Source organism: Podarcis cretensis, assembly GCF_951804945.1.
Source record: "Podarcis cretensis genome assembly, chromosome: 6".
NCBI classification, from domain to species: Eukaryota; Metazoa; Chordata; class Lepidosauria; order Squamata; family Lacertidae; genus Podarcis; species Podarcis cretensis.
Window position 1 is genome coordinate 84,218,644 of NC_137175.1, and position 24,355 is coordinate 84,242,998.

Consider the following 24,355-nt stretch of genomic DNA (forward strand, 5'->3'; position numbering starts at 1 on the left):
GCCTAGGGATATGCATCTCGGGTAGCTCCCCCTGTTGGTGTTTAACCCTTCCCGGTTAGACCGGATAGTCGGTTAGGGGCCAATGCCTAAAGCCAATACCTCTCTTACCTGTAATCAATAAAGTTGTGGCCATTTTCGCCCATTAACCATAATACTGGTGTCCGGTGTCTTTATTCATTCCATCTGTGGGGGGGGAGGGAATAGCCACGCAACAGGTTAGAACTGCCTTCTACTGAGCTCATTCACAGGGCCATCTTAAGCATATGTGGCGCTGGGGTGCAAAGATCCACCCGGCGCCCCTAGGTTGCCCAGAATTGTCAACTTTTTTTAGGGGCAGGGACCCCAAAGTTGTTGACTTTTTTAAAGGAAATAGTTGTTTACCTCCTTTAGAACCTTTAAAATGGTTGTGGGATGCAGGGACTCACAGCGCCAACCAAAAGGGGTGCCAGCGCCCCACTCACAGTGGCATACAAAGGGGGTGTGTGGGTTCCATGCTGGGGGGACAAAATGTTGGGCGGCACAGTTGCCACGCTGTCCGCCCACTGCCTCCCCCCCACATGGCGGTTAACTGTTTCAGCTGCATGCGCAGCACCCGGAGCGCCGTGTAATGTTGTGGGCACTGTGCAACACATCCTGTTGTGTGCACCAAGCTGCGGGTTCCTTTGCTGGCTTTTCCGCTGTTGGCACACGCTCCCAGGGCCGCCCAAAGTGGGGTGCCAGTGCAGAATGATGGGGAATGCAAGCGGCATCAGAGGCAACATCTCTGGACACCATCACATGTAGAAATGAAAAAGTAAATGCAACCAAAAGGTAAGCCAAACCATTTGGAAGCATTGCAGGCTGACAGAAGAGTGAACAGATCTGAGGGAATAACCCTTTCTTTTCTCTCCACAGATCTTACAAACCCACAGTCTTACATAGCCTTCAGCAACAGCATCTGTTTCCCCCCAAATGCTATTTTTCTAGAAAAAAGAGGTGCCGGAACTCACCATGAACACCACCCTTGTTCTCTTAGAATGGCAATGGTGCCCACCTGAGAGGTGCCAGAACTAAGTTCCTGTGAGTTTCCCCGAAAGCAGTCCTGGTTCCCACACCATCTATTACGCTGCAGTCTGAGAACCTCAGTGGCTTGACTACATTTGAGCATATTTAATCAGTTTCATGTGGATATCTATTTGAACACCTGGAGGTGTTGAAGGGGGGTTTTTTTTGGGGGGGAGACCCTCCTAAACCCTAGGAATTCATAAATGGTAGGATTTTGATTATGTGGAGTATGGAAGAGAAGCTTGCAGGACAGCGGTAAAATACAGGTGAAGTTTCCTTTCCAAGCCAGGGCCTCACCTGGGAAAGAGGCATTAACATGACAAAAAGTGTGGATGGCCCATCTAAGAGGAATCTAGAGTGTGGGCAGAGGTGACAAAGGTGATGGGGTATGCATGTGAGGTGAGAGCAAGAGTGTCTTTAGCAAGGTGTGCTTGGAAGAACAACAAAGGGAGAGATCCATTTTTGATAGGCTGGCTGAAGGCAAGCCTGGGGAGATGCTATGGGGAACAAGCCCCTCTTGAGATTATTATCCTCCCTCCCTCCAAACTCAGGTGTAAATATGTGAATAAACCACATTTCTTAATATGGTTTATTCACATATTCCGCTGTGTCACAGTCTCCACAGGAGTACAGACCCTAGTTGAGAGCCAAGACCTCTGGAATCCCATGCATGACTTGGCAGGGATTGGCATGGTTGCTAACAATATTTAATATAGGAGTCAGTTTCATGTGGATTTCCATTTGGACATCTGGAGGGCTTAACTTATATACTTAATTTAATATACATGCACAGATGGTCACTATATCCTCAATGTGAACTAACGGAGGTTTGCTGTTATTGTTAGCAATATTTGCTTAACATTGATGGGTCTCTTTCTTCTCCTCCTCTTCTTTAATTTAATTTAATTTAATTCCCCCCCTTTCTATTTTTCTCCAATTTCCTTCTTAAATATGCAATAATAATGATAATAATTTAGTATTTATACCCTGCCCATTTGGCTGGGTTTCCAGCCACTCTGGGTGGCTTCCAACAAAATATTGAAAATACATTGAAACATCAGTCATTAAAAACGTCCCTTAACAGGGCTGCCTTCAGATGTCTTCTAAACATCAGACAGTTGTTAATTTCTTTGACATCTGATGGGAGGTTTGCTTCTCACAGTGAGGGAACCGCCAGAAGGCCCTCGGTGCTGGACCTCAGTGTCCAGGCTGAACGATGGGGGTGGAGACGCTCCTTCAGGTATACTGGGCCTTCTGACAATGAATGAATGAATGAATGAATGAATTAAATGTCATCCAGCCCCCACTGCTGTTTGGAAATTTCAGTTTTCATATTTGGAAGTAAAACTCCAGATGGTTGCAAGCAGGGTAGGATTCAGTCCCTCCTTTCACACCCACAGACAGGGAAGAATTAGATCTCTTATTTCCCAGTCACAGACAAATCTGTCATTCTTGTCCTCAGTCAAGTGGCGAGGTTAATTTTCTCGCCACCACCCTGTTGCAGGAGATGATTACATGGTCAGAATTGATAGTACATTTGGTAGTGCCATATGTATACAAGACAGCACCTGAATGATTCAATGAGGAGTTTCTACTGTGACCTATAAAAACAAAGCACGACCCTTTTTATTTGTGTATACTCCAGCAGTAGGGCACCCCAAAGACACCAGTAAGAAATAATAAGACAGACCAGAGGAGAGATAGTTGTCCACATTTGATCAGTGATGATAGACATTATGACACATGGCTTTGTTGAAAACCACAAAAGGGAAACCACAGGTATTGATGGTAAGAATTTTGATGGTGTTAATATGCCCATAGTCAGAACATTGTATGAACAAATCCAAAATATCAATATAAATCGTATCAACATCTTTATTAATATAATCAAAACATTAAACTTTTTTGCAAGTTATTTTTAATTATATAATGATTAAAAAAAACATTTTTCTGGTGCATGTTTTTTTTTTTTTTAAGGAACAGAAAATCGCTGTAGTTTAAAAAAGAGCTTTGTTGCAATTATGCAAGAGTCCATTATTTAGGCTGCACTCCTCGCTAGTAGTTCAAACGTCTACAGCAAGAAATGTGTGTGCAAATATTTTGCACTAATGCTTCTTTGGGTATATTTGCCCTTTGTTATATTTTAAACTTTTCATATTATAAACTGTATTTTATCAAAGTGGATCAGACCATTTGATATCCCTACCAGTGATAAAATTGCAGGTGTTGCTTCAATTAAGTAAGTTCCCAATTTTAGATCTATGATCTTTTCTGGGATATATATATATATATATATTTGGGGGGAGCCAGTATGATTTGGTAACATTAAGTATTAAGGATAAGTGATGGATGACTTTTGAAGATCATAATGCTGGATAAAAATGTTGGCCATCCGCTTCATTCCATTTGTTCTGTTTCTGTTAAATATGAAACAAACAATGAACATATAAGGTAACATGCATAGATTTTTGTGTTAAGCATGTATTGCATTTTAACTATGTTTTGTATTAACTATGATTTGTGTAGATGCATCTTAATCGGCAACAGAATAGTCTTGAATCCACTGGATCCAGCTGCCTCCTCAATCCCCTGATAGTTCCCTGGATCTGCTGCCTTAAATATACCAGTCTCAAATTTGAGATTCCCATTTCTTTCAGAGGTAAGGGACAGAATTATAAAATTGTCAGCAAGAGAAAAATAAACATGCAAGCATAGCACCAGCTTCCTACCCTTGCCGGATATGCTGGCAAAATTATGCACAGCTTAACTCCCCACAACTGCTTAGGATTGCCTTGTAAGGTATTTGCACTCTGGTGTCATTGAGAAGGACACCATTCTACTTCTTTTTGGGTAGACATATTTGAACCAGGCCTAACCATCCAACTTCCTTTTCCCAGTCTGCTTTAAATCCATCCTATGCCCATCAAAACAATTACCCTCCCTACCTTTCCATTTTTCCTATCAGCTAAGGTCTTTTGGTCTATGCTTACCAGGCAGCAGAGTCCACTGAAAACCTCTGAGGTAACGGAGGTGGGCACCAAGTAGCTGACATTTGCTCAGCCCATGATGGAGGCAACACATAGTTGGGAAATCAGCTAATTTACCTGTTGTCCCTTTTTATTTCCATTTATCCAGACAACGCTATACACATTTCCGGTCATCAATTTGAAGCTCTTTTCTAATAGTAGAGGTCCTTGGAAGGAATCTACTTCTTCTTCTTCTTCTTCTACAAATCAGCCTCAGATTTCAAGGGTTATCCCAGCACAAAGATACTAAATATAAGAATTGCTAGGGGCAAAGGAGGCCAGTTGGATGGGGAGAGGATTGGTTGGCTGGCACCTATTCTCCCCTCCCCTCACATAGTTTATCCTTTAGTTTGTGACCTAAAGTCAACATAGATCAAGTTGTCCAGTAAATAGTTTTAAACTAACTGCAACACTTGACAAGAGCTATCTACAATGTGTACCTGCTTAATTCTGTGGGAGCCAAATATAATATGTATGTCCTCTGATCTTCGGGTCTCCTAGACCTCCTGCTACTTCCTCCAAGAGCAGAAAATGGCCACAAGCTCTACCATTCTCTGCAAGCTCCCCTTTCACCCTGACATTCAAACTGCTACCTCAGCACACCTAATAGCGTTTTGGAGGATGAAAGCTACGGTGGGCATTGTTCCTCAGCTCAGCTTTCAAAGAAGTGGCAAACTTCATCACTCCTTCATCACTGTAAATCTTTGGGATGGAAACCATGAGACCATGAATGCATACTGCCCAGCTGTATCTTTTAAGCAGAATATCCTGGAATGATAGAAGCCTTTCTGGCTTCCAATCCCAATCCCACACATCCCATTTTGCTCCCATGCTTTTGGCTGGGACCAAAAGGCGGGCGTTTTTTGGGGTCCCACACTGTGGCTTGAGTCAATTGGCTCACACCGGAATGCAAGACCCCCCAAAAACCAAAACCAGAAGCAAAGCCTATCTTGCCCCCACGTGTCACTGTTTTACTTCTTCCTTCCATCGCAGCACTTGCGGAAGGTGGCTTCAGGAAGTACGTCTGTGGTACCAGAGGAGAAAGAGGCAGAAGATAGGACAGGGGAGGGTGGGTGGGTGAAGGAATACCAAGACTGGGGTGGTGGGTGCACCAAGAAGTATAGTGATGGGGTAGGTAGAGAGTGCCAAGTTTGGGTGACTAGGGGTGTGGAGGAGCACAGATATGGGGCAGGGAGGATGGCATGTGTGTGGGTGTCCCACTTTTCCCTCCTGGAATGTTGGAGTGTATGTAACTAACGATGGTGACCGGGAGGTGAGACTTGGAAGGCAGTTCCTAGTGAGGCATCTAATCATAAGCCTGCATTTTTATTAAAGCTTATATGTTTAATCAGGGCCTGTATCTTAAAAGACCAGTCTTAGAAGACCAGTTGCCTAAAAACCTTGGCAAGATATTTTTACTCCTAGACAAGGGGCCCCCCTGATTTATAGCAGAAAACAATTCTCAAAGTCGTAAAAAGGGAATTACAGGCTGACAGCCAAGGTTACACTGACCCTACAAATTAAGAGTGGATAAATAGTAAAATGAGCCATATCTTCTTCCTAAGGTAAAAAAGGTCAAGAGCAGTGAAAAAGCATCTAGCTGGCAGAAAGAGAACATTTTCTGGGAAGACTTTTTCTAAAGCTGTTTCTTTCTTAAACTAAGATCCTTTTAAGATTTCTTTTCCTTTTAAAAGGTTGTTTATGTATTAAATATATTAGTTTAAATATAATTATGCAAAGGATTTAAGAAATGCTAGATTCTTATTTCATATAGTTGTAAGAGTTGTAACTATCCTGAAATTAAGTCAGGCACCAGCCAAGCCCCTTGCCAGACAGAAGACGCCAATCGAGCGCTCCTGATATATGGTTGTCAGGCCTTTTGTTTAGAAACCTTCAAATGAAGGAGATCTCAATGTTGATGTGAACTCAATCTTTGACATATGCATAAGATAAAAATTCAAGATTAATTATCTGTTTTGGAAGGCAATAGGGCAAGGAGGGCAAGAGGTGAGCTGGTAATTAAGATTCCTTGTTGAGACACATGTAAGATATATTACTACTTATTTGTCATTTATAGATAGAAGAATATATAGCTTTTTGATTTCCATAAAAGGGCAAGAAGGAAATGGGTGTATCTTTTGTGATTGGCTCTAGCAAACAGCCAATAGGAATTTCAACCAGGCTGATTGGACAGAGGCAGCCACAGGAGGAGCAAGGGGGCTGGATTAAGGAAATATAAGTGCTGGCCAGAATGGCAAGAGGCCAGGCCAGAGCTTGGTAACCATATACCACTGTGCCTCATATTTATTTGTCTGACAAATAAATTACTATTTTAATTTCTCTATTGCTGCGTTGAATATTTCATTCCAGCTAAGCGTTAACCACAAGCAGGGTGCTACACTAGAGCTGACTCAGAATTAAACTCAGTTCTGCGTAACTTTCCTTCTTGCTTATCATTTTGGTTGCTGCTGCCATCGACTAGGACAGTGCTGTTAGGGAGGGCCACAGTGACTGGCATTTTACTCCGGAGCGGGCCCAGGACAAAAGTCAACCAACAATGCTTTTCCATATCTTCCTTCTTTGGGCTGGCGGTAGCAGCAACAGGGATGGGCCAGGAGGAGGAGGAGGTTCTGAAGAGCTGCAATTGTTCCCAAGTTTAGTTCTTTCCACTTCACATGTTGCGCTTACACAGAGTGTTAATGATTGTGACGTCCTGTTGAAAGGACATGGTGGGTGCTACAAAGAGCTCTATTCCTCTGCCACTCCTTGCAAATCATCATGGAATTTGCATACATGCACATCCTTAAGCTTTCCTATAACTTTTAACAGTGAAACCAACCACCTGTCTCCTTGATCCTTGCCCATCCTGGCTTATAAAAGCTAGCCAGGATGGGCTGGGAGATGGGCTTCGTGGGGTGGTGAATGCTTCCCTCCGTGAGGAAGCCTTCCCAGACCCGCTGAAAGAGGCGGTTATTAAACCGCTTCATAAAAAACCAGCTTTAGATGCGGCCACGATGGCCAACTATTGCCCAGTCTCAAATCTTCCATTCTTGGGCAAGGTGATTGGGTGAGTGGTTGCTGAACAACTCCAGGCATGCCTGGAAGAAGCGGACCATTTGGATCCCTTCCAGTCGGGATTCAGGCCACATTATGGGACTGAAACTGCCTTGGTCACACTGGTTGATGATCTCCAGTGGGCTATGGACAAAGGTGAGAGCTGTTTCCTAGTTCTGCTGGATCTCTCAGCGCGTTTGATACCATCGACCATAACATCCTTCTGGACCGTCTTGAGGGGCTGGGAGCTGGGGGCACTGTCATACAGTGGTTCCACTCCTTCCTCCTGGGCCGTGTTCAGAAAGTGGTGGTGGGGGATGAGTGTTCAGACCCCTGGGCTCTCACTTGTGGTGTATCTCAGGGTTCCGTCGTCTCCCTCATGTTTTTTAACATCTACATGCAGCCACTGGGAGAGATCATCAGGGGGTTTGGGCTGGGTGTTCATCAGTATGTGGATGATACCCAGCTGTACCTCTCTTTTAAATCAGAACCAGTGAAGGCGGTGAAGGTCCTGTGTGAGTGTCTGGAGGCAGTTGGAGGATGGATGGCGGCTAACAGATTGAGGTTGAATCCTGGCAAGACAGTAGTACTGTTTTGGGGGGACAGGAGGCAGGCAGGTGTGGAGGATTCCCTGGTCCTGAATGGGGTAACTGTGCCCCTGAAGGACCAGGTGTGCAGCCTGGGAGTCATTTTGGACTCACAGCTGTCCATGGAGGCACAGGTCAAATCCGTGTCCAGGTCAGCTGTTTACCAGCTCCATCTGGTACGTAGGCTGAGACCCTATCTGCCTGCGGACTGCCTCGCCAGAGTGGGGCATGCTCTGGTTATCTCCCGCTTGGACTACTGCAATGCGCTCTACGTGGGGCTACCTTTGAAGGTGACCCCGAAACTACAACTAATCCAGAACACGGCAGCCAGACTGGTGACTGGGAGCAGCACCGAGACCATATAACACCGGCCTTGAAAGACCTACATTGGCTCCCAGTACGTTTCCGAGCACAATTCAAAGTGTTGGTGCTGACCTTTAAAGCCCTAAACAGCCTCGGTCCAGTATATCTGAAGGAGCGTCTCCACCCCCATTGTTCTACCCGGACACTGAGGTCCAGCACCGAGGGCCTTCTGGCGGTTCCCTCACTGCAAGAAGCCAAGTTACAGGGAACCAGGCAGAGGGCCTCGTCGGTAGTGGCACCCTCCCTGTGTAACGCCCTCCCACCAGATGTCAAAGAGAACAACAACTACCAGACTTTTAGAAGACATCTGAAGGCACCCCTGTTTAGGGAAGCTTTTAATGTTTGATATATTACAGTATTTTAATATTATTTTGGAAGCCGCCCAGAGTGGCTGGGGAAGCCCAGCCAGATGGGCGGGGTATAAATAATAATATATTATTATTATTATTAAATCAACATGGGATTTGCAGACATGCACACCCTTAAGCTTTCCTATAACTGTGAGAAGTCCAAGAAAATAATATAATGTACTGGTTGTTCACAGCAGGACAGAGCAGGCTCCAGGTTCTCAGGTTCTATATTGTCAAATTGGATTCCATAAATAACACTTACTTTTTACGTTACAACGTGGAGTAGGTGACCAGCCATTTTTGGTGCACATGGCCTTAGCTTGTTGATTTATAGGATCATATCCAACCTCACAAGAATACGAAATTTCATCACCTTCTATGAACTTCTGCCAAGTATGGGCATTGAATGTACCATGTGCAAGCAGTATAGGAATATCACATTTTTCTAAAAGCAAAAAAGTAGATATGTTACATCATTGATAGACACATATTTTGGTGATTGAAATACCATTATAACTCTTCTTTTTATACTTAGAGAATATATGGATTTTTAGGATTTTGTCTTTTAAAAATTTGCAGGCATTTGAAAGAAGGAATTAACAATGTGCTTGTTCTGAGGTGACAGGAATGAGACATTAATATGATTCAACCCACCCCTACATCCATAGCCACCTGCCCAAATGCCAAGATCTTCCACTGATATCAGGGGGTGGTCACACAGAAATCTTTTCCATCAGCCCCCCCCCCCCACATATAGAACACAATCGCCACTACCAAATGGGTCAACCTGGTACTCAGCTTATTATATTTTTGGTGCCATATGAAGACATTTTCATATTAAATTTTAAAGTTTTCCACTCTGATTACTCACTGTCTAACCATGTTACACATTTTCCTTCCACATCTTTCGGAATAGGCATATTTTGTGTTTGCACATGGCCGTTTCCATTTCTGATCAAAGTTGAGAATGCAAGGAAAATGTTAACTTACTGAAGCATTTTGGTTCTGGACTCCAGCCGAATTTGGTGCATGAACTTCTACCCCATGTTTCTTTATTTTTTGGTAGAAAACCATAACGGCAACGATAGTCAACTGATTGTCCCACCCTTCTTGGAAAATAGTAGTCTTTCCAGTTTTCATAGGTATCAGATAGTTGTCCATTCTCAATCCGAATATAGTCACAGTTCTTTCCTTTGGAGAAGATGAGAAAAAGGTTAAGCCAAACATAAATAAATCAGGATGTTCCACTTGCTATTTTCCTTGGCTGGCTGGTTTAATGGAGGTTGCACATTTTGCTCAAGGGTATCAGTGTCTAAATATTATCTGGGTTTCCTTCTTTGGTCTGGTTATGAAAACAGAAATAGATGACTGTGGCAGCAGATGCAGGTGGTCCCCAGACAAGCACTCAGGGTTATGGTGCAGGGAACTCTAATATTTTCGGATGCATTGAATGCTATCTGCTCATGTTTTGAAATTGCAAAGAGAAAGCTACTTACGAATACATATCGGAGGAGGAGACCACCCCATCTCTGTACACGTGGAAGTGGCTTGGCGGCTCTGAAGCTGATAGCCAGACTCACATTGTGTTTCGATTGTTTCTTGATATTCATACTGAATCTGATTAGGCTGAAAGTTGCCATTTTCTACTTGTGGTGGGGAGCAGACAATTTCTATGAAGGAATGCAAGAAGGACATTTGGTCAGCAACAAATTTGTCATTTCTGCCAAAGCCACATAATTTTATTTTTCCAACATCTTTCTAACAATCCTTAATTTTACAATATTTTTGAAGATAAGCTTTAAATTTTTTCCAATCTTCTCCCACCGACTCTTCTCCTTGGTCCCGGATTCTGCCAGTCATCTCAGCCAGTTCCATATATTCCATCACCTTCGTCTGCCATTCTTCCTGGGTGGGTAGATCTTGTGATTTCCAGTACTTTGCAATAAGTATTCTTGCTGCTGTTGTGGCGTACATAAAAAAAAGTTCTATCCTCCTTTCGCACCAATTGGCCGACCATGCCCAAGAGAAAGGCCTCTGATTTCTTCTGGAAGGTATATTTAAATACCTTTTTCATTTCATTATAGATCATCTCCCAGAAGGTCTTAATCTTTGGGCATGTCCACCAAAGGTGAAAGAATGTGCCCTCAATCTCTTTACATTTCCAACATATATTATCGGGCAAATGATAAATTTTTGCAAGCTTGACTGGTGTTAAGTTCCACCTGTAAATCATTTTCATTATATTCTCTCTTAAGGCATTACATGCCATAAACTTCATACCTGTGGTCCATAACTTTTCCCAGTCAGCCATCATAATGTTATGTCCAACATCTTGTGCCCATTTAATCATAACAGATTTAACCATTTCATCTTGTGTATTCCATTTCAACAGCAAGTTATACATTCTTGATAAATTCTTAGTTTTAGGATCTAACTATTCTGTTTCCAATTTTGATTTTTCCACCTGAAAGCCAATTTTCTTGTCCAAGTTATAAACCTCCCTTATTTGATAATAATGAAGCCAATCTCGTACTTTATTTTTTAGTCTGTCAAAGCTCTGCAGTTTTAATCTATCTCCTTCTTGTTCCAAAATTTCCCAATATTTCGGCCAATTTGCCTCCATATTGAGTTTTTTCAGAGCCTTAGCCTCCATTGGTGACAGCCATCTTGGCGTTTTACTTTCAAGCAAGTCGTTATGTCTCATCCAGACATTAAACAGTGCTTTCCTGACAATATGGTTTTTAAACGCTTTATGTGCTTTGACCTTGTCATACCACAAGTATGCATGCCATCCAAAAACATTATTAAAACCTTCTAGATCCAAAATGTCCGTGTTTTCAAGAAGCAGCCATTCTTTCAGCCAGCAAAATGCTGCTGATTCATAATAAAGTTTAAAATCTGGCAGGGCAAATCCACCTCTTTCTTTAGCATCAGTTAAAATCTTAAATTTTATTCGAGGTTTCTTGCCCTGCCAGACAAATCTAGAAATATCTCTCTGCCATTTCTTGAAACAGTCCATCTTGTCCAGAATTTGCAATGTTTGAAACAAAAACAGCATCCTAGGCAATACATTCATCTTTATCACAGCAATGATAACTTCAATTTTGACCATATTTCTAAATCCTTTTTCACTTCCATCCAACATTTTTCATAATTATCTTTAACTAAATTCACATTCTTAGCAGTCATATTGACCCCCAGGTATTTCACTTTCTTAACCAATGTTAATCCTGTCTCCTTCTGAAACCTCTCTTTCTCAATCACTGTTAAATTTTTCCTAACACCTTAGTTTTCAGCTTGTTCAACTTAAATCCCGCAACATGACCAAATTCTTGAATTAATTGCAATACTCTTTTAGTACTGGATTCTGGCTCCTGTAATGTCAAAACTAAATCATCAGCAAAAAGCTTTCAATTTATACTGTTTAGCTCTGAGTTGTATACCTTTAACCAATTGGTCCTTTCTAATCATATTAAGCAGAACCTCCAGGACCGATATAAAAAGCAATGGAGAGATTGGGCAACCCTGTCATGTTCCTTTCTCAATCTTAAACTCTTCTGTAACTACATTATTCACAATTAACTTAGCTTTTTGTTCTGAATAAATTGCACCTATACCATTTTCAAAACCTTGGCCTACCCCCATTCCTTGTAAATTTTTCTTCATGAAACTCCAAGAAATATTATCAAAGGCTTTCTCCGCGTCCACAAATATCAAAACTGCTTTAGTGTTAATATTCACTTGTAATTTTTCTAAAATATTAATTATATTCCTTGTGGTGTCTAACAAATTTCTCCCCGGGAGAAAGCCCGCTTGATCTTTATGAATTTCTTCTACCAATACCTTTTTAAATCTTTTAGCCATAATTTCAGCGAAAATTTTGTAATCCACATTGAGTAAAGATATGGGATGGTAGTTCTTAAGCTGTGTCTTCTCTGATTCTGTTTTCGGTATAAGTGTGATGTAGGCTTCTTTCCACGACTCTGGTGCCTTTTCTCCCTCCAGTATTTCATTACAGACTTCCTTCAAAGGCTGTACTAACCATTCTTTCAAAGATCTATAATATCTTGCAGTCAAGCCATCCGGCCCTGGAGATTTGCCCAATTTCATATTCTGAATGGTTCCTTCCACCTCTTGGTCTGTTATTTTATAATTTAGCATTAATTTATTCTCTTGAGAGATTTTTTGTAATCCATTTATTTTCAAAAATCGGTCAATGTCCATTTCTTTCTGGCTCTCCTGTGTATATAGCTGTTTAAAATACTTCTGAAAACACTTCCTAATCTCCACAGGATTCTGTATGTTCTTTCCCTCCACTACCAAATTAGTGATAGTGTTAAGTTTTTGTCTTTTTTTCATTTGCCAAGCCAGCAGTTTCCCGCATTTATTAGCCGATTCAAATGTCTTTTGTCTCATCTGTTTAATCTTCCATTCTATTTCCTGATTCATCAATTTCATAAATTGTACTTGATGTAGCTTTATCTCTCTCAGGATCTCCTGTGATTTCGGTTTTACCCTCAGTCTCTTTTCTCCTTCCTTTATTTTCTCCATTTTTTTTTCCTTTTTTTCATTTTGGGCTCTCTTCTTAATTGCATTTTGTTGTATCAAAAACCCTCTCATAACTGCTTTACTTGCATCCCAAATTACTCTTTTTTTCAGTAGTGGTATTCATATTTATCTCAAAATAGTCTCTCAAGTGTTTTGGGGCCTTTTTAGTCATTTCCTCATTCCTAAACAGAGAGTCATTCATCCTCCATCTAAAGGAACCAATTGGTGTTAATATCTTTTCCATCTTCACGGCATTATGGTCGGAGCAAGTTTTAGGGCAGATTTCCGCTTTTTTTTTTATCTTTGGGGCCAGTCCCCTAGTTACCCAAATTCGGTCAATTCTTGTCCATGTCATTTTGGCTTCAGAGAAGAAAGTTCCTTCTCTTCCCAAGGGGTTCTTAGTTCTCCAAATGTCAACAAGGTCCATATTGTCAGCGATTTCAAAAAACGTCTTTGGTAATCTGCCATCTTTTGTCACCACCTGTCTTTGGGCTTTATCCATATTTGTAGACACCACTCCATTCATATCTCCCATCAAGATAATATTGTAGTCTAAATAGTCCATTAAAATTTCATGCAATTTCTTGAAAAATTCTGATTTCCCCTCATTCGGTGCATAGATACCTACTATCAAAAACTTCTCTCCTTGTAATTGGATTTCAGTTGCAACAAATCTTCCTTGATCATCTTTAAATAAAAATTTCGGTGACAGGCTTTCCTTTGCATAAAGTACTACTCCTCTTTTCTTAACTTTATCTGATGAAATAAATTCCTCTCCTAATCTTTTATTACTCAGAATTTTCCGATGTAGCCTTGTCACATGTGTTTCTTGTAAGCAAATCAGGTCCAAATGTTCTTTTTTAAAGATATGAAATACTCTCCCCCTCTTTTCCGGGGAATTCAGTCCATTAACATTCCAACTTAATGCTTGCAGTGTCATGATATACTTACTTACTTTGCTTTTCCTCCAACTGTACCCAGTAGTTCGTCTGTATCAGTCGTTGGCGTTGGTTTCCCTTTTTTTGGTGAACTCTTGTCCAATGCTGCTGGCTCTTTTCCAAGTCCTTTCTGCAGGTCTTCTTCGTGATTTCCCAAAAACTTATCCTTCTCCTCCACTGATCTTATTTTTATCTTTCTTCCTTTGTAGCTAAAAGATAGGCCTTGGGGGAATTCCCACCTGAAAATAATTTTGTTCTTTCTCAGCAGGGCAACCAAGTCTCCAAAACTGGATCTAAGATCCAAAAGGTGTTTTGGTATATCTTTGAAAATTTCCACTCTTGATTGAAGAATTATCAAAGGGTTCTGGAAATGCAAACCCAAAATTTTGTCTCTTTCTTCTTTAGATTGGAGGGTAATCAAACAATCCCTTATTTTGATCTTCTTTCCTCCTTTTCCTAGTCTGAAAGCCCTCACGATTTTAAAGTCTTCTTGTTTCAATTCTGACTTCCAAAACTCTGCAAATTCTTGTGTCAAGAAATCTGTCAGGGTGCCCTTCTCCAATTCAGGTACAGCTCTAATCCTTAGGTTCGTCTGTTTTTCAACGTCAGCTTATGGTCTTCAATTTGTTTCTGTAGGTCTGGAACCTTCTCTGTTTCCAGTTGCGCTACCTTAAATTCCACAGTAGCAGTTTTTTCCTGGGTCAAGGTTGATTCCTGCAACAATTTCTGAATAGATTCTGTGTTACTGTTGACCTTTTGCCCCAGACTATCTAATGTTTCTGTATTTAAGTCAATTTTTTAATTTGCAGTATCAACCTTCTTCTTTGTCTCCTCAACCCTCTTATTGGTCTCTTCGACCCTCATACTGAGTTGTAACAAAGTTTCATTAATCTTAGCCAATGCATTCGCTAGAGCATCTTCTGAAGACATTCCACTGGACTTAGATTGTGTTGATACAGTCCCAGATACAATAGGAAGGCCAGCAGTTGATTGCCTTCGCTGCCCCAAGGTCTTCCCAGACCTTGTTGTTCTGTCTAAAGATGACAAGTCTACTTTCTCTTTCCCATCTGCCATAACAATAAAACAGCAGAAGAGCCAAGGTCAGTCTCAGATAAGCAATTCCTGTTTACCAGTGGAAAATTCCCCTTGTAGCAATTTCTAAGGGTCCCTCTAGGTGGAAACAGTTGCAATAGTCCAGAAAAGAAGTAATTTTCCCTTTTTTTTAAAAGACTCCAACCGAGAAAATGAAACAGTTCCAATTTTTGTTACCTTCCAGTTGCTTTTTCTCCCTTTAGCAAACAAAGTATTAAAGCTGATCACAATGTATCTCTCTTGCTGTCTCAAAAATCCTTCTAATGACAGCTAACATGCAGTCTAAAAAGCAACAGTCTTTTTCACTGGCAGACCGTTGCCAGGTTTGAGCGGTGGATTTTAAGCTCTTTCCCTCTCTCTTGCAGGTTTATACAGTCCAAAAACAGCCCCTTCCTTCCCTGCTTCCCAGGTAGGGGGTTCAGAAAATTATAGAGTTACAAAACAGTCCTTTTCAAGCGTAATTCCAGCGCTTTAGCTTAAAAGTCTCTTTGCTTTGATCTATTTACAAAGCGGAAGGCGGACTTCCTGTTTAGACCTCCCCGCTTCGGTAGCCAATTAAGTCTCCCCCCCTTTCTTTATAAATAAGTCCAATTTCCCCTACTCACTGGTAGTTACTTTTATAATCCAATTGTCCCAGGAAAAAGTCAGCGCTCTCCAGCAATGGCCATGCGGCTTCGCTCTGTGGAAGAAGCAATTGACTCACAGCACCGCGCTGCTTGCCCCGCTCTGCTCCGAAGCCCGTAAAAGGGTTTCCTTGTGAGTTGGGGGGGCGCAAAAGGTGCCCGCCGAGTCCCACGTTCACAGGCTTCACCGCCTGTGATTCCTGTAGGGTCACCGCTCCGCCGTAGCGGTACAGACCCGATTCCCACGGAGCCGGTCCCCTCCAGATCAAGGGGAATCCGCCATTACCTGATGGCGCTGACCCGGAAGTCATTTTGGACTCACAGCTGTCCATGGAGGCACAGGTCAAATCCGTGTCCAGGACAGATGTTTACCAGCTCCATCTGGTACACAGGCTGAGACCCTATATGCCTGCGGACTGCCTCGTCAGAGTGGTGCATGCTCTGGTTATCTCCCGCTTGGACTACTGCAATGCGCTCTATGTGGGGTTACCTTTGAAGGTGACCCGGGAACTACAACTAATCCAGAATGCGGCAGCTAGACTGGTGACTGGAAGCGGCCACCGAGACCATATAACACCAGTCTTGAAAGACCTACATTGGCTCCCAGTACGCTTCCAAGCACAATTCAAAGTGTTGGTGCTGACCTTTAAAGCCCTAAACGGCCTCGGTCCAGTATATCTGAAGGAGCGTCTCCACCCCCATCGTTCTACCCGGACACTGAGGTCCAGCACCGAGGGCCTTCTGGCGGTTCCCTCACTGCAAGAAGCCAAGTTACAGGGAACCAGGCAGAGGGCCTTCTCGGTAGTGGCACCCTCCCTGTGGAACGCCCTCCCACCAGATGTCAAAGAGAACAACAACTACCAGACTTTTAGAAGACATCTGAAGGCACTTCTGTTTAGGGAAGCTTTTAATGTTTGATGTATTACAGTATTTTAATATTATTTTGGAAGCTGCCCAGAGTGGCTGGGGAAGCCCAGCCAGATGGGCGGGGTATAAATAATAATATATTATTATTATTATTAAATCAACATGGGATTTGCAGACATGCACACCCTTAAGCTTTCCTATAACTGTGAGAAGTCCAAGAAAATAATATAATGTACTGGTTGTTCACAGCAGGACAGAGCAGGCTCCAGGTTCTCAGGTTCTATATTGTCAAATTGGATTCCATAAATAACACTTACTTTTTACGTTACAACGTGGAGTAGGTGACCAGCCATTTTTGGTGCACATGGCCTTAGCTTGTTGATTTATAGGATCATATCCAACCTCACAAGAATACGAAATTTCATCACCTTCTATGAACTTCTGCCAAGTATGGGCATTGAATGTACCATGTGCAAGCAGTCTAGGAATACCACATTTTTCTAAAAGCAAAAAAGTAGATATGTTACATCATTGATAGACACATATTTTGGTGATTGAAATACCATTATAACTCTTCTTTTTATACTTAGAGAATATATGGATTTTTAGGATTTTGTCTTTTAAAAATTTGCAGGCATTTGAAAGAAGGAATTAACAATGTGCTTGTTCTGAGGTGACAGGAATGAGACATTAATATGATTCAACCCACCCCTACATCCATAGCCACTTGCCCAAATGCCAAGATCTTCCACTGATATCAGGGGGTGGTGATCACACTGAAATCTTTTCCATCAGCCCCCCCCCCCCACATATGGAACACAATCGCCACTACCAAATGGGTCAACCTGGTACTCAGCTTATTATATTTTTGGTGCCATATGAATACATTTTCATATTAAATTTTAAAGTTTTCCACTCTGATTACTCACTGTCTAACCATGTTACACATTTTCCTTCCACATCTTTCGGAATAGGCATATTTTGTGTTTGCACATGGCCGTTTCCATTTCTGATCAAAGTTGAGAATGCAAGGAAAATGTTAACTTACTGAAGCATTTTGGTTCTGGACTCCAGCCGAATTTGGTACATGAACTTCTACCCCATGTTTCTTTATTTATTGGTAGAAAACCATCACGGCAACGATAGTCAATTGTTTGTCCCACCCTTCTTGGAAAATAGTAGTCTTTCCAGTGTTCGTAGGAATCAGATAGTTGTCCATTCTCAATCCGAATATAGTCACAGTTCTTTGCTTTGGAGAAGATGAGAAAAAGGTTAAGCCAAACATAAATAAATCAGGATGTTCCACTTGCTATTTTCCTTGGCTGGCTGGTTTAATGGAGGCTGCACATTTGGCTCAAGTGTATCAGTGTCTGAATATTATCTGGGTTTCCTCCTTTGGTCTGGTTATGAAAACAGAAATAGATGACTGTGGCAGCAGATGCAGGTGGTCCCCAGACAAGCACTCAGGGTTATGGTGCAGGGAACTCTAATATTTTCGGATGCATTGAATGCTATCTGCTCATGTTTTGAAACTGCAAAGAGAAAGCTACTTACGAATACATATTGGAGGAGGAGACCACCCCGTCTCTGTACACGTGGAAGTGGCTTGGCGGCTCTGAAGCTGATAGCCAGACTCACACTGTGTTTCGATTGTGTCTTGATATTCATACTGAATCTGATTAGGCTGAAAGTTGCCATTTTCTACTTGTGGTGGGGAGCAGACAATTTCTATGAAGGAATGCAAGAAGGACATTTGGTCAGCAACAGATCAAGCAACAGATCAAGCTAGATATTATTCAGCACATGGGTATGAACATTCATTATTATATGTTAAAAACCAACAAATCTCAAAGCAGCTTACCAAAAAAAAAGAAAAAAAAGAAAAAGCAATAAAATGATTGATAAGAAAGATTATCAATGATTTAAAACTTAAACAGGAACAACAACCTCTCATTGTCCTTCCATTTCTAACTTGAGTTACCTTTGCATTCAGGATACACAATTGAATCTCCATTGCACTGGATTACAGAAACAGATTGCGAAAGATTTGTTTTAACCATGTAGCCCATTTTACAGGTGAACTCAACAGAACCACCACGTGGTACATAGATGTTTTCAGATATGTCTCCATCCAACCTCCTTTTAATTTCTATCTTCCGGTTTTCCATTTCAGCCAAAGAGATTGTACAGGGTTCTGTGAGGAGAAAGAAAATAAATTCTGTTCATGAAGGCACCCAATATATATACCTGCCATCCTACAGGCTGACAAGCCCATGGAAAGTCATCAGCTGCCATGGTTGACTTGGTGGAGTGGCCTGGTGGAGTGTCAGGGAAAGGAGGGGTACCCCCTTTAACATGGAATAACCATCATTTCTGGCTTGCATAAAAGCAGTGCATTCAAAGAAAGATATGAATTAGGTATCTCCCATGCTTTATCTCACATCCTTTACCATGAATTCGCCCCATATGATTCAAACGTCACAGACGCTGTCTGTAATATTAATGAAACCAGAAGTCAGACAATACAAACAAACGACAGCAATGAATTTCCTTAAATGATATTCTAAACTCACTCATGCAAATAATATAAGCACTACCTTTGTTCTTACCTAAGCAAACAGGTGCTTTTGTCCAGGTCCCATTATCACAAAAAGTTCTGTTATCTCCTTCTAGAGCATAATATTTTTGGCATTTGAACTGAACTGAAGAGCCAGCCTTGTACTGCTTCTTTGATAAGGTAATAATGTCTCCATTCTCAATAGCAGGTGGGCGGCTACAGTTTTCCCCTCTTTCTGGTAAACAATAAAGCAATGAGAATGATGACTTAGTTTAGCAACCAAGGGCCAAGAGTGAAGAACAGGAAATGCTCTCACTATCCTGGAATATTTATAGCAGGGGGAAAGTCACTTATGGCTCATGTGTAATAACATGGCAGCTAGCTACCAAGGTCTGTTGGGACTTTGACTGCACTAAAGAACTGGTGGACTGAACTACCAAGGCATTAATCTCATAACTGCAACTATGTGATTCACTCAGAATCTGAAGCATGCTAGTTCTTTTCCAGTATGTTTCATGGGACATGGCAGAAAATGTAGCAACAAGTGGTTGGGGAAATTAATCCATTCTGTAGGTCATGCATGTTGGGAAACGGTTTATCAAGGCTAATTTTTTTGGCCCAAACCAGGATTCCAAAGGAATTCACAAGAAACAATAACACAATTAACACAACTTTAAACGTTATGAACTACATTTAACAGCATGTGTTAAGCATGACAACTCAGAGCTTTTTTTCCGGCCAGAACTGTGTTCCAGCATCTCTCAGGTGGGTTCCACTGCCTTTATGAGAGAAAAAGTGAGGTATTCATGATGAGTTCCAGCACCTCTTTATCTAGAAAAATAGCACTGGATACACTGATCCTCATCGCCAGAGTGTCTGGGGCAGCCCAGTCATATGGAAGAGGTACAAATAATAATAACAAAACACTATGGACATGCCTTTGGTCCATACATTCATACTAACTGGATACCCAGCACACGCAGGCCTATTTATGATGCAACAGTCCTGGTCGAATCAAACCACAGTGCAGTGGACTGAAAACAACCACTACAGCCTTGTCTCCATGTGCTTATAGCAGGATACAATCAATTCTGTGGAGGGGGAGTGGTGCTGAAAATTTGTGAACAAATGAGGAAGGCAGTCTTGGAACCTGTGGAACCAGTCAAAATGGGAAGTGTGGTGCCTCCAAACCCTTTGGGTATTTGAGTAACTTTTGAACAATTTTTCAAGATGAACAATGTCTTTACCAGAGATACACGAGGGCAAATCCATTTGCCCATCAAGACACTTCCTGTCCAAAGGCACCGTGAGGACATGCCCTTCCCTGCACTGGAACTGCAACATATGATTATGTTGAATCAGTTGTGTCCGTACTCGGTTCCCAGACAGAAGCAGGTTTTTGGCCTCTAGTTGTTGTTTTGTGACAATACAAGGTGCTGAAAGACAAAAAGGTGGCAATGGGGACACAAGTCAGCGATAATCACTGGTGCTCATTTCTTCATGTGCCCTATTCCGTTTGCCCTCTTTGTTACGCTAAGGATTGGCTCACATTTGTCATCGTCTTCAGGGAGGGTTGCCATATCTTGATGAGAAGAAGAAGAAGAAGAGTTTGGATTTGATATCCCACTTTATCACTACCCTAAGGAATCTCAAAGCGGCTCACAACCTCCTTTCCCTTCCTCCCCCACAACAAACACTCTGTGAGGTGAGTGGGGCTGAGAGACTTCAGAGAAGTGTGACTAGCCCAAGGTCACCCAGCAGCTGCATGTGGAGGAGCGGGGAATCGAACCCGGTTCACCAGATTACGAGCCCACTGCTCTTAACCACTACACTACACTACACTACACTACACTACACTACACTACACTACACCACACCACACTGGTTCTCAGTGAGCAAAGGAGCAAAGGAGCAAAGGAGAGGACAGCCATGGCTGCTGCCGTCCCAAGCTGGGGAAAGAGGCATGTTCCTCTTTTTCCATCTCGGGCTGGCAGCAACCGTGGCATGCGGAGCCTCATCCAGGAAAGCAAAAACATTCAAGGAGGGTGCAAAACAGGCTGGTGAGGGGCACAGCTTCTGAGGGACTATTATCTAGGGAAAATACTGAGGCTCGGTTAAAGTAAAGGTAAAGGTACCCCTGCCCGTATGGGCCAGTTGTGTCCGACTCTAGGGTTGTGCGCCCATCTCACTTAAGAGGCCAGGGGCCAGCGCTGTCCAAGGACACTTCCGGGTCACGTGGCCAGCGTGACAAGCTGCATCTGGCGAGCCAGCGCAGCACACGGAAACGCCGTTTACTTTCCCGCTAGTAAGCAGTCCCTATTGATCTACTTGCACCCAGGGTTGCTTTCGAACTGCTAGGTTGGCAGGCCCTGGGACCGAGCAACGGGAGCGCACCCCGCCGCGGGGATTCGAACCGCTGACCTGACGATCAGCAAGTCCTAGGCACTGAGGTTTTACCCACAGCGCCTCCCGCGTCCCTTCGAGGCTCGGTTAGAGAGGCTGAAAAGACCACATTTGTCTCCTGGAGATGAGATTCTCACACTCTGCGTTCATGTTTCCAGCCTGAAAACACAGCTTTGTGTGGAGAGAAGCTATCAAAGGTCCTGTTGGACAATCCACAGTCTAATTTGAAGGTTGTAGTATTCAAAGAGGAGATGGCCTCTTACCCAAGCATTTTGGTGGTGGTGTCCACTTTTGTCCACTGCATGTTATCCACTTGGAGCCTTCCAATGCAAATCCAGGGTTGCAGTTGTATTGCACTCTGTCACTTTCAACGTAAACGGCCTTCTCACCACTTCTTATTTCCCCAAAATCAATGTCAGGCGGTTCTTCGCACACTGCAATCATATGTACCATCAAAGCCAACTTAATAGTAGTAGTAGTAGTAGTAGTAGTAGTAATAATAATAATAATAATAATAATAATAATAATAATAATTGTAGTAAATTTCGTAAATCAAATACAAGCCAACATTACCAACACTTTCCAAAGATATATTTTAAATTTAGTAAATTCTTTTTCCTAACATTTTTTGGATGGTAATTCATTAATTTCTATCAGTCATTTTGTGAATGGAATTACAAGGCATCAAATACAGAAAAGGATGGTCATAACTGGAATGATCCATGTAGTAATATATCAGCTTCTTTAGCCAGTTGAGCAAAAAAAAGCACCTAAAGGGTTATGTGTAATTACAAAGGTATGGAGATTATTGCTACATTAAGCATAGTTGATTCCAACACTATCCTAATCCTCAAAGAATCTACCACTATCTTTTATTTTGTTTTAAAATCAATTTTATTAAAGGTTTCCAACCTAACATAGCATAAAATCCGGACTAAAGAGAATAATAGAAAACAATATAGCATAAAAACAACTAAATACAAAAAGAAAATAAAACATATTAATGATACAAAATTATAAATATATCTATGTAGCCCTGGGTCACCCTTTCATCTTGATTTTCACAGATACAGAGTTGAATCCCCCCCACCTGAGAGAGCCTCCTCTTCCACTGCTACTATCTGCTTCTTCAGTCACTTCAACACAACGTTGCTTCTTCAATTAGCTGAGCAAAGACACTCTAACATTTATGTGCATGTAGGGTGAAGGGGAAATATTCTGTCATTAATTAGTTAATATCAAAACCTTATTACAGTGTTAGTGAAATGTCTCTGGTAATCCTTGGAGAACTGCCAACACAAATGGACCAAAAAAATTGCAGCTTTATACATAAAACAGTGCTGAATTAACTTACATCTTTCCACACCTGCTGAATGCAAATGTTTCTATTATTAATACTGCAGTGACCATTTACCTTGGCCAAAGGTTGCCCTTTTCCACCATCACTCACCATTTTGGGAAGTACAGCATGTCCGCAGAAGAAATGGAAGAAGATAAACCAGCAAGTTCTTCATAGCAATGCTTGTTGCTCACCTTCTTCTAATTTTTCTAATGACTGACCTTGCAAAAGTCACTTTTGGTTTCACCAGTGGTTCATGGCTCTGAGTTCATGAGAAGAGGAAGAATTACTGGAATGGGGAACATGAACTCTTTAACCCAGCAAGGCATGTTTGCAGAAGGTGGGTCGGTTTTATGTTGCAATTCTGGCAACAGTGGTCGAAGCACTGGCCCAGCCTTTGGTATAGCCCTGACAATGAGCCCAAAGAAGAAAGAGTCCTTTTTGCAAGTGTTGAAAACTTTGGGGCAAGCCCTTTTAGCCATCTATTAACCTAGTAAGGGATAAATTCAATTCACTTTGCATTTAAAGCCAAATATATCCAATTCTCATTTCACAAAACAACACAAGAACCAAAACACAGTTGTCCTTCAAAGCTCACACAATTTTGTGAGGAGGTTCTCCAATAAAACAGTGAATACAAAAATGCATCTTTTAGGGAAAGTATGCAGGAAATGAATTGGTGAAAATAACATGCAAAATGCATTATATCAGCAGAAATTGCTGGCGAAAGAATGTGTGCCTTAGCCACTACTCCATACAAAAAGGTGTTCATTAGGAGACACTGGGATTAAAATCTTCCTGTTCTCCTAAAAATATTATGGCAATGATAGGGTAGATTTGATTTTCTGAATTTAAAAATGTTGTACTCTGCAGGAGCACCACCTTGCCCTCAGGTTTGCATGTGCCTGCCGCCACACATGTCACATGCACACACCTGCACATACTGCATGTGATTTTACACAGCCACTGAGGCACACTTTCTGCAGAGAGGGACTCGGACTCAGAGGCAGAGGCAGAGAGACTCTGCCTCTGCGACTGAGCCGTACCCCTCAGAAAAGGATGCCTCACTTTCTGGCACAGGAGAACGGATCCGAACTACTTCTTTCCCTGCTGGTTTTTCCATTGACTTTGTGGGTGCCGGACTCCCACAATTATATTATTGTGGGTGCTTGAGCACCCACAGCAGCGGCGTAGCGCGGGTTGTTAGCACCCGGGGCAAGTCAAGTAATTTGCGCCCCCTAACCTGGGGCAAGGCAAGTAATTTGTGCCCCTAACCCCTAACCTGCCGCCGCTGCCAGCTTCTTCTTGCTGCTGCCTGGGCTGGGGTATTTACGGTAAGGTAGCCACGGCGGCGGTGGCGGGTCCGTGTCAGGTGATCTGAGGCGAGTTGCCGCTGGCGCTGCCGCCCAAACGACGCCGCTTGCCCGGAGGAGGAGGAGGGCAGAGAGGCGAGGAAAATGCAACATGGCCCAGCAGCTGCAGCAGCGGCGGCGGCGGTGGGGCTGTGAGGAGGGGCTGCCTGGCGCGCCCTCCGCGGCCCTGACGCGCGGGGACCGCGGCGAGC

The 24,355-nt window shown here is 42.4% G+C and overlaps 1 protein-coding gene across 1 annotated transcript; it reads right to left on the minus strand.

Annotated features, from left to right (window-relative positions):
* Positions 1–2,901: 2,901 nt before the first annotated feature.
* Positions 2,902–23,078, minus strand: LOC307218683 (complement factor H-like). Its single transcript, XM_079981385.1, has 12 exons — positions 22,903–23,078; positions 21,716–21,886; positions 20,297–20,485; positions 19,102–19,284; positions 18,474–18,686; positions 18,047–18,220; positions 17,541–17,741; positions 16,810–16,992; positions 9,921–10,094; positions 9,415–9,615; positions 8,687–8,869; positions 2,902–3,461 (listed from the first exon to the last, which is right to left on the minus strand). Exons 1-12 carry the CDS (start codon positions 22,964–22,966, stop codon positions 3,442–3,444), a joined length of 1,956 nt encoding a protein of 651 aa, XP_079837511.1. The 5' UTR covers positions 22,967–23,078; the 3' UTR covers positions 2,902–3,441.
* Positions 23,079–24,355: the final 1,277 nt, after the last annotated feature.

Bases quoted from the DNA above. Each gene is read 5' to 3' on its own strand.
- LOC307218683 (XM_079981385.1), bottom strand. From the start codon at position 22,966: ATGAAGAACTTGCTGGTTTATCTTCTTCCATTTCTTCTGCGGACATGC. The intron at 18,687-19,101 runs GTAAGAACAAAG...TTCTCCTCACAG, and splicing joins AAAAGCACCTGTTTGCTTAG to AACCCTGTACAATCTCTTTG. The intron at 3,462-8,686 runs GTAAGTGTTATT...CATATTTAACAG, and splicing joins TCCACGTTGTAACGTAAAAA to AAACAGAACAAATGGAATGA.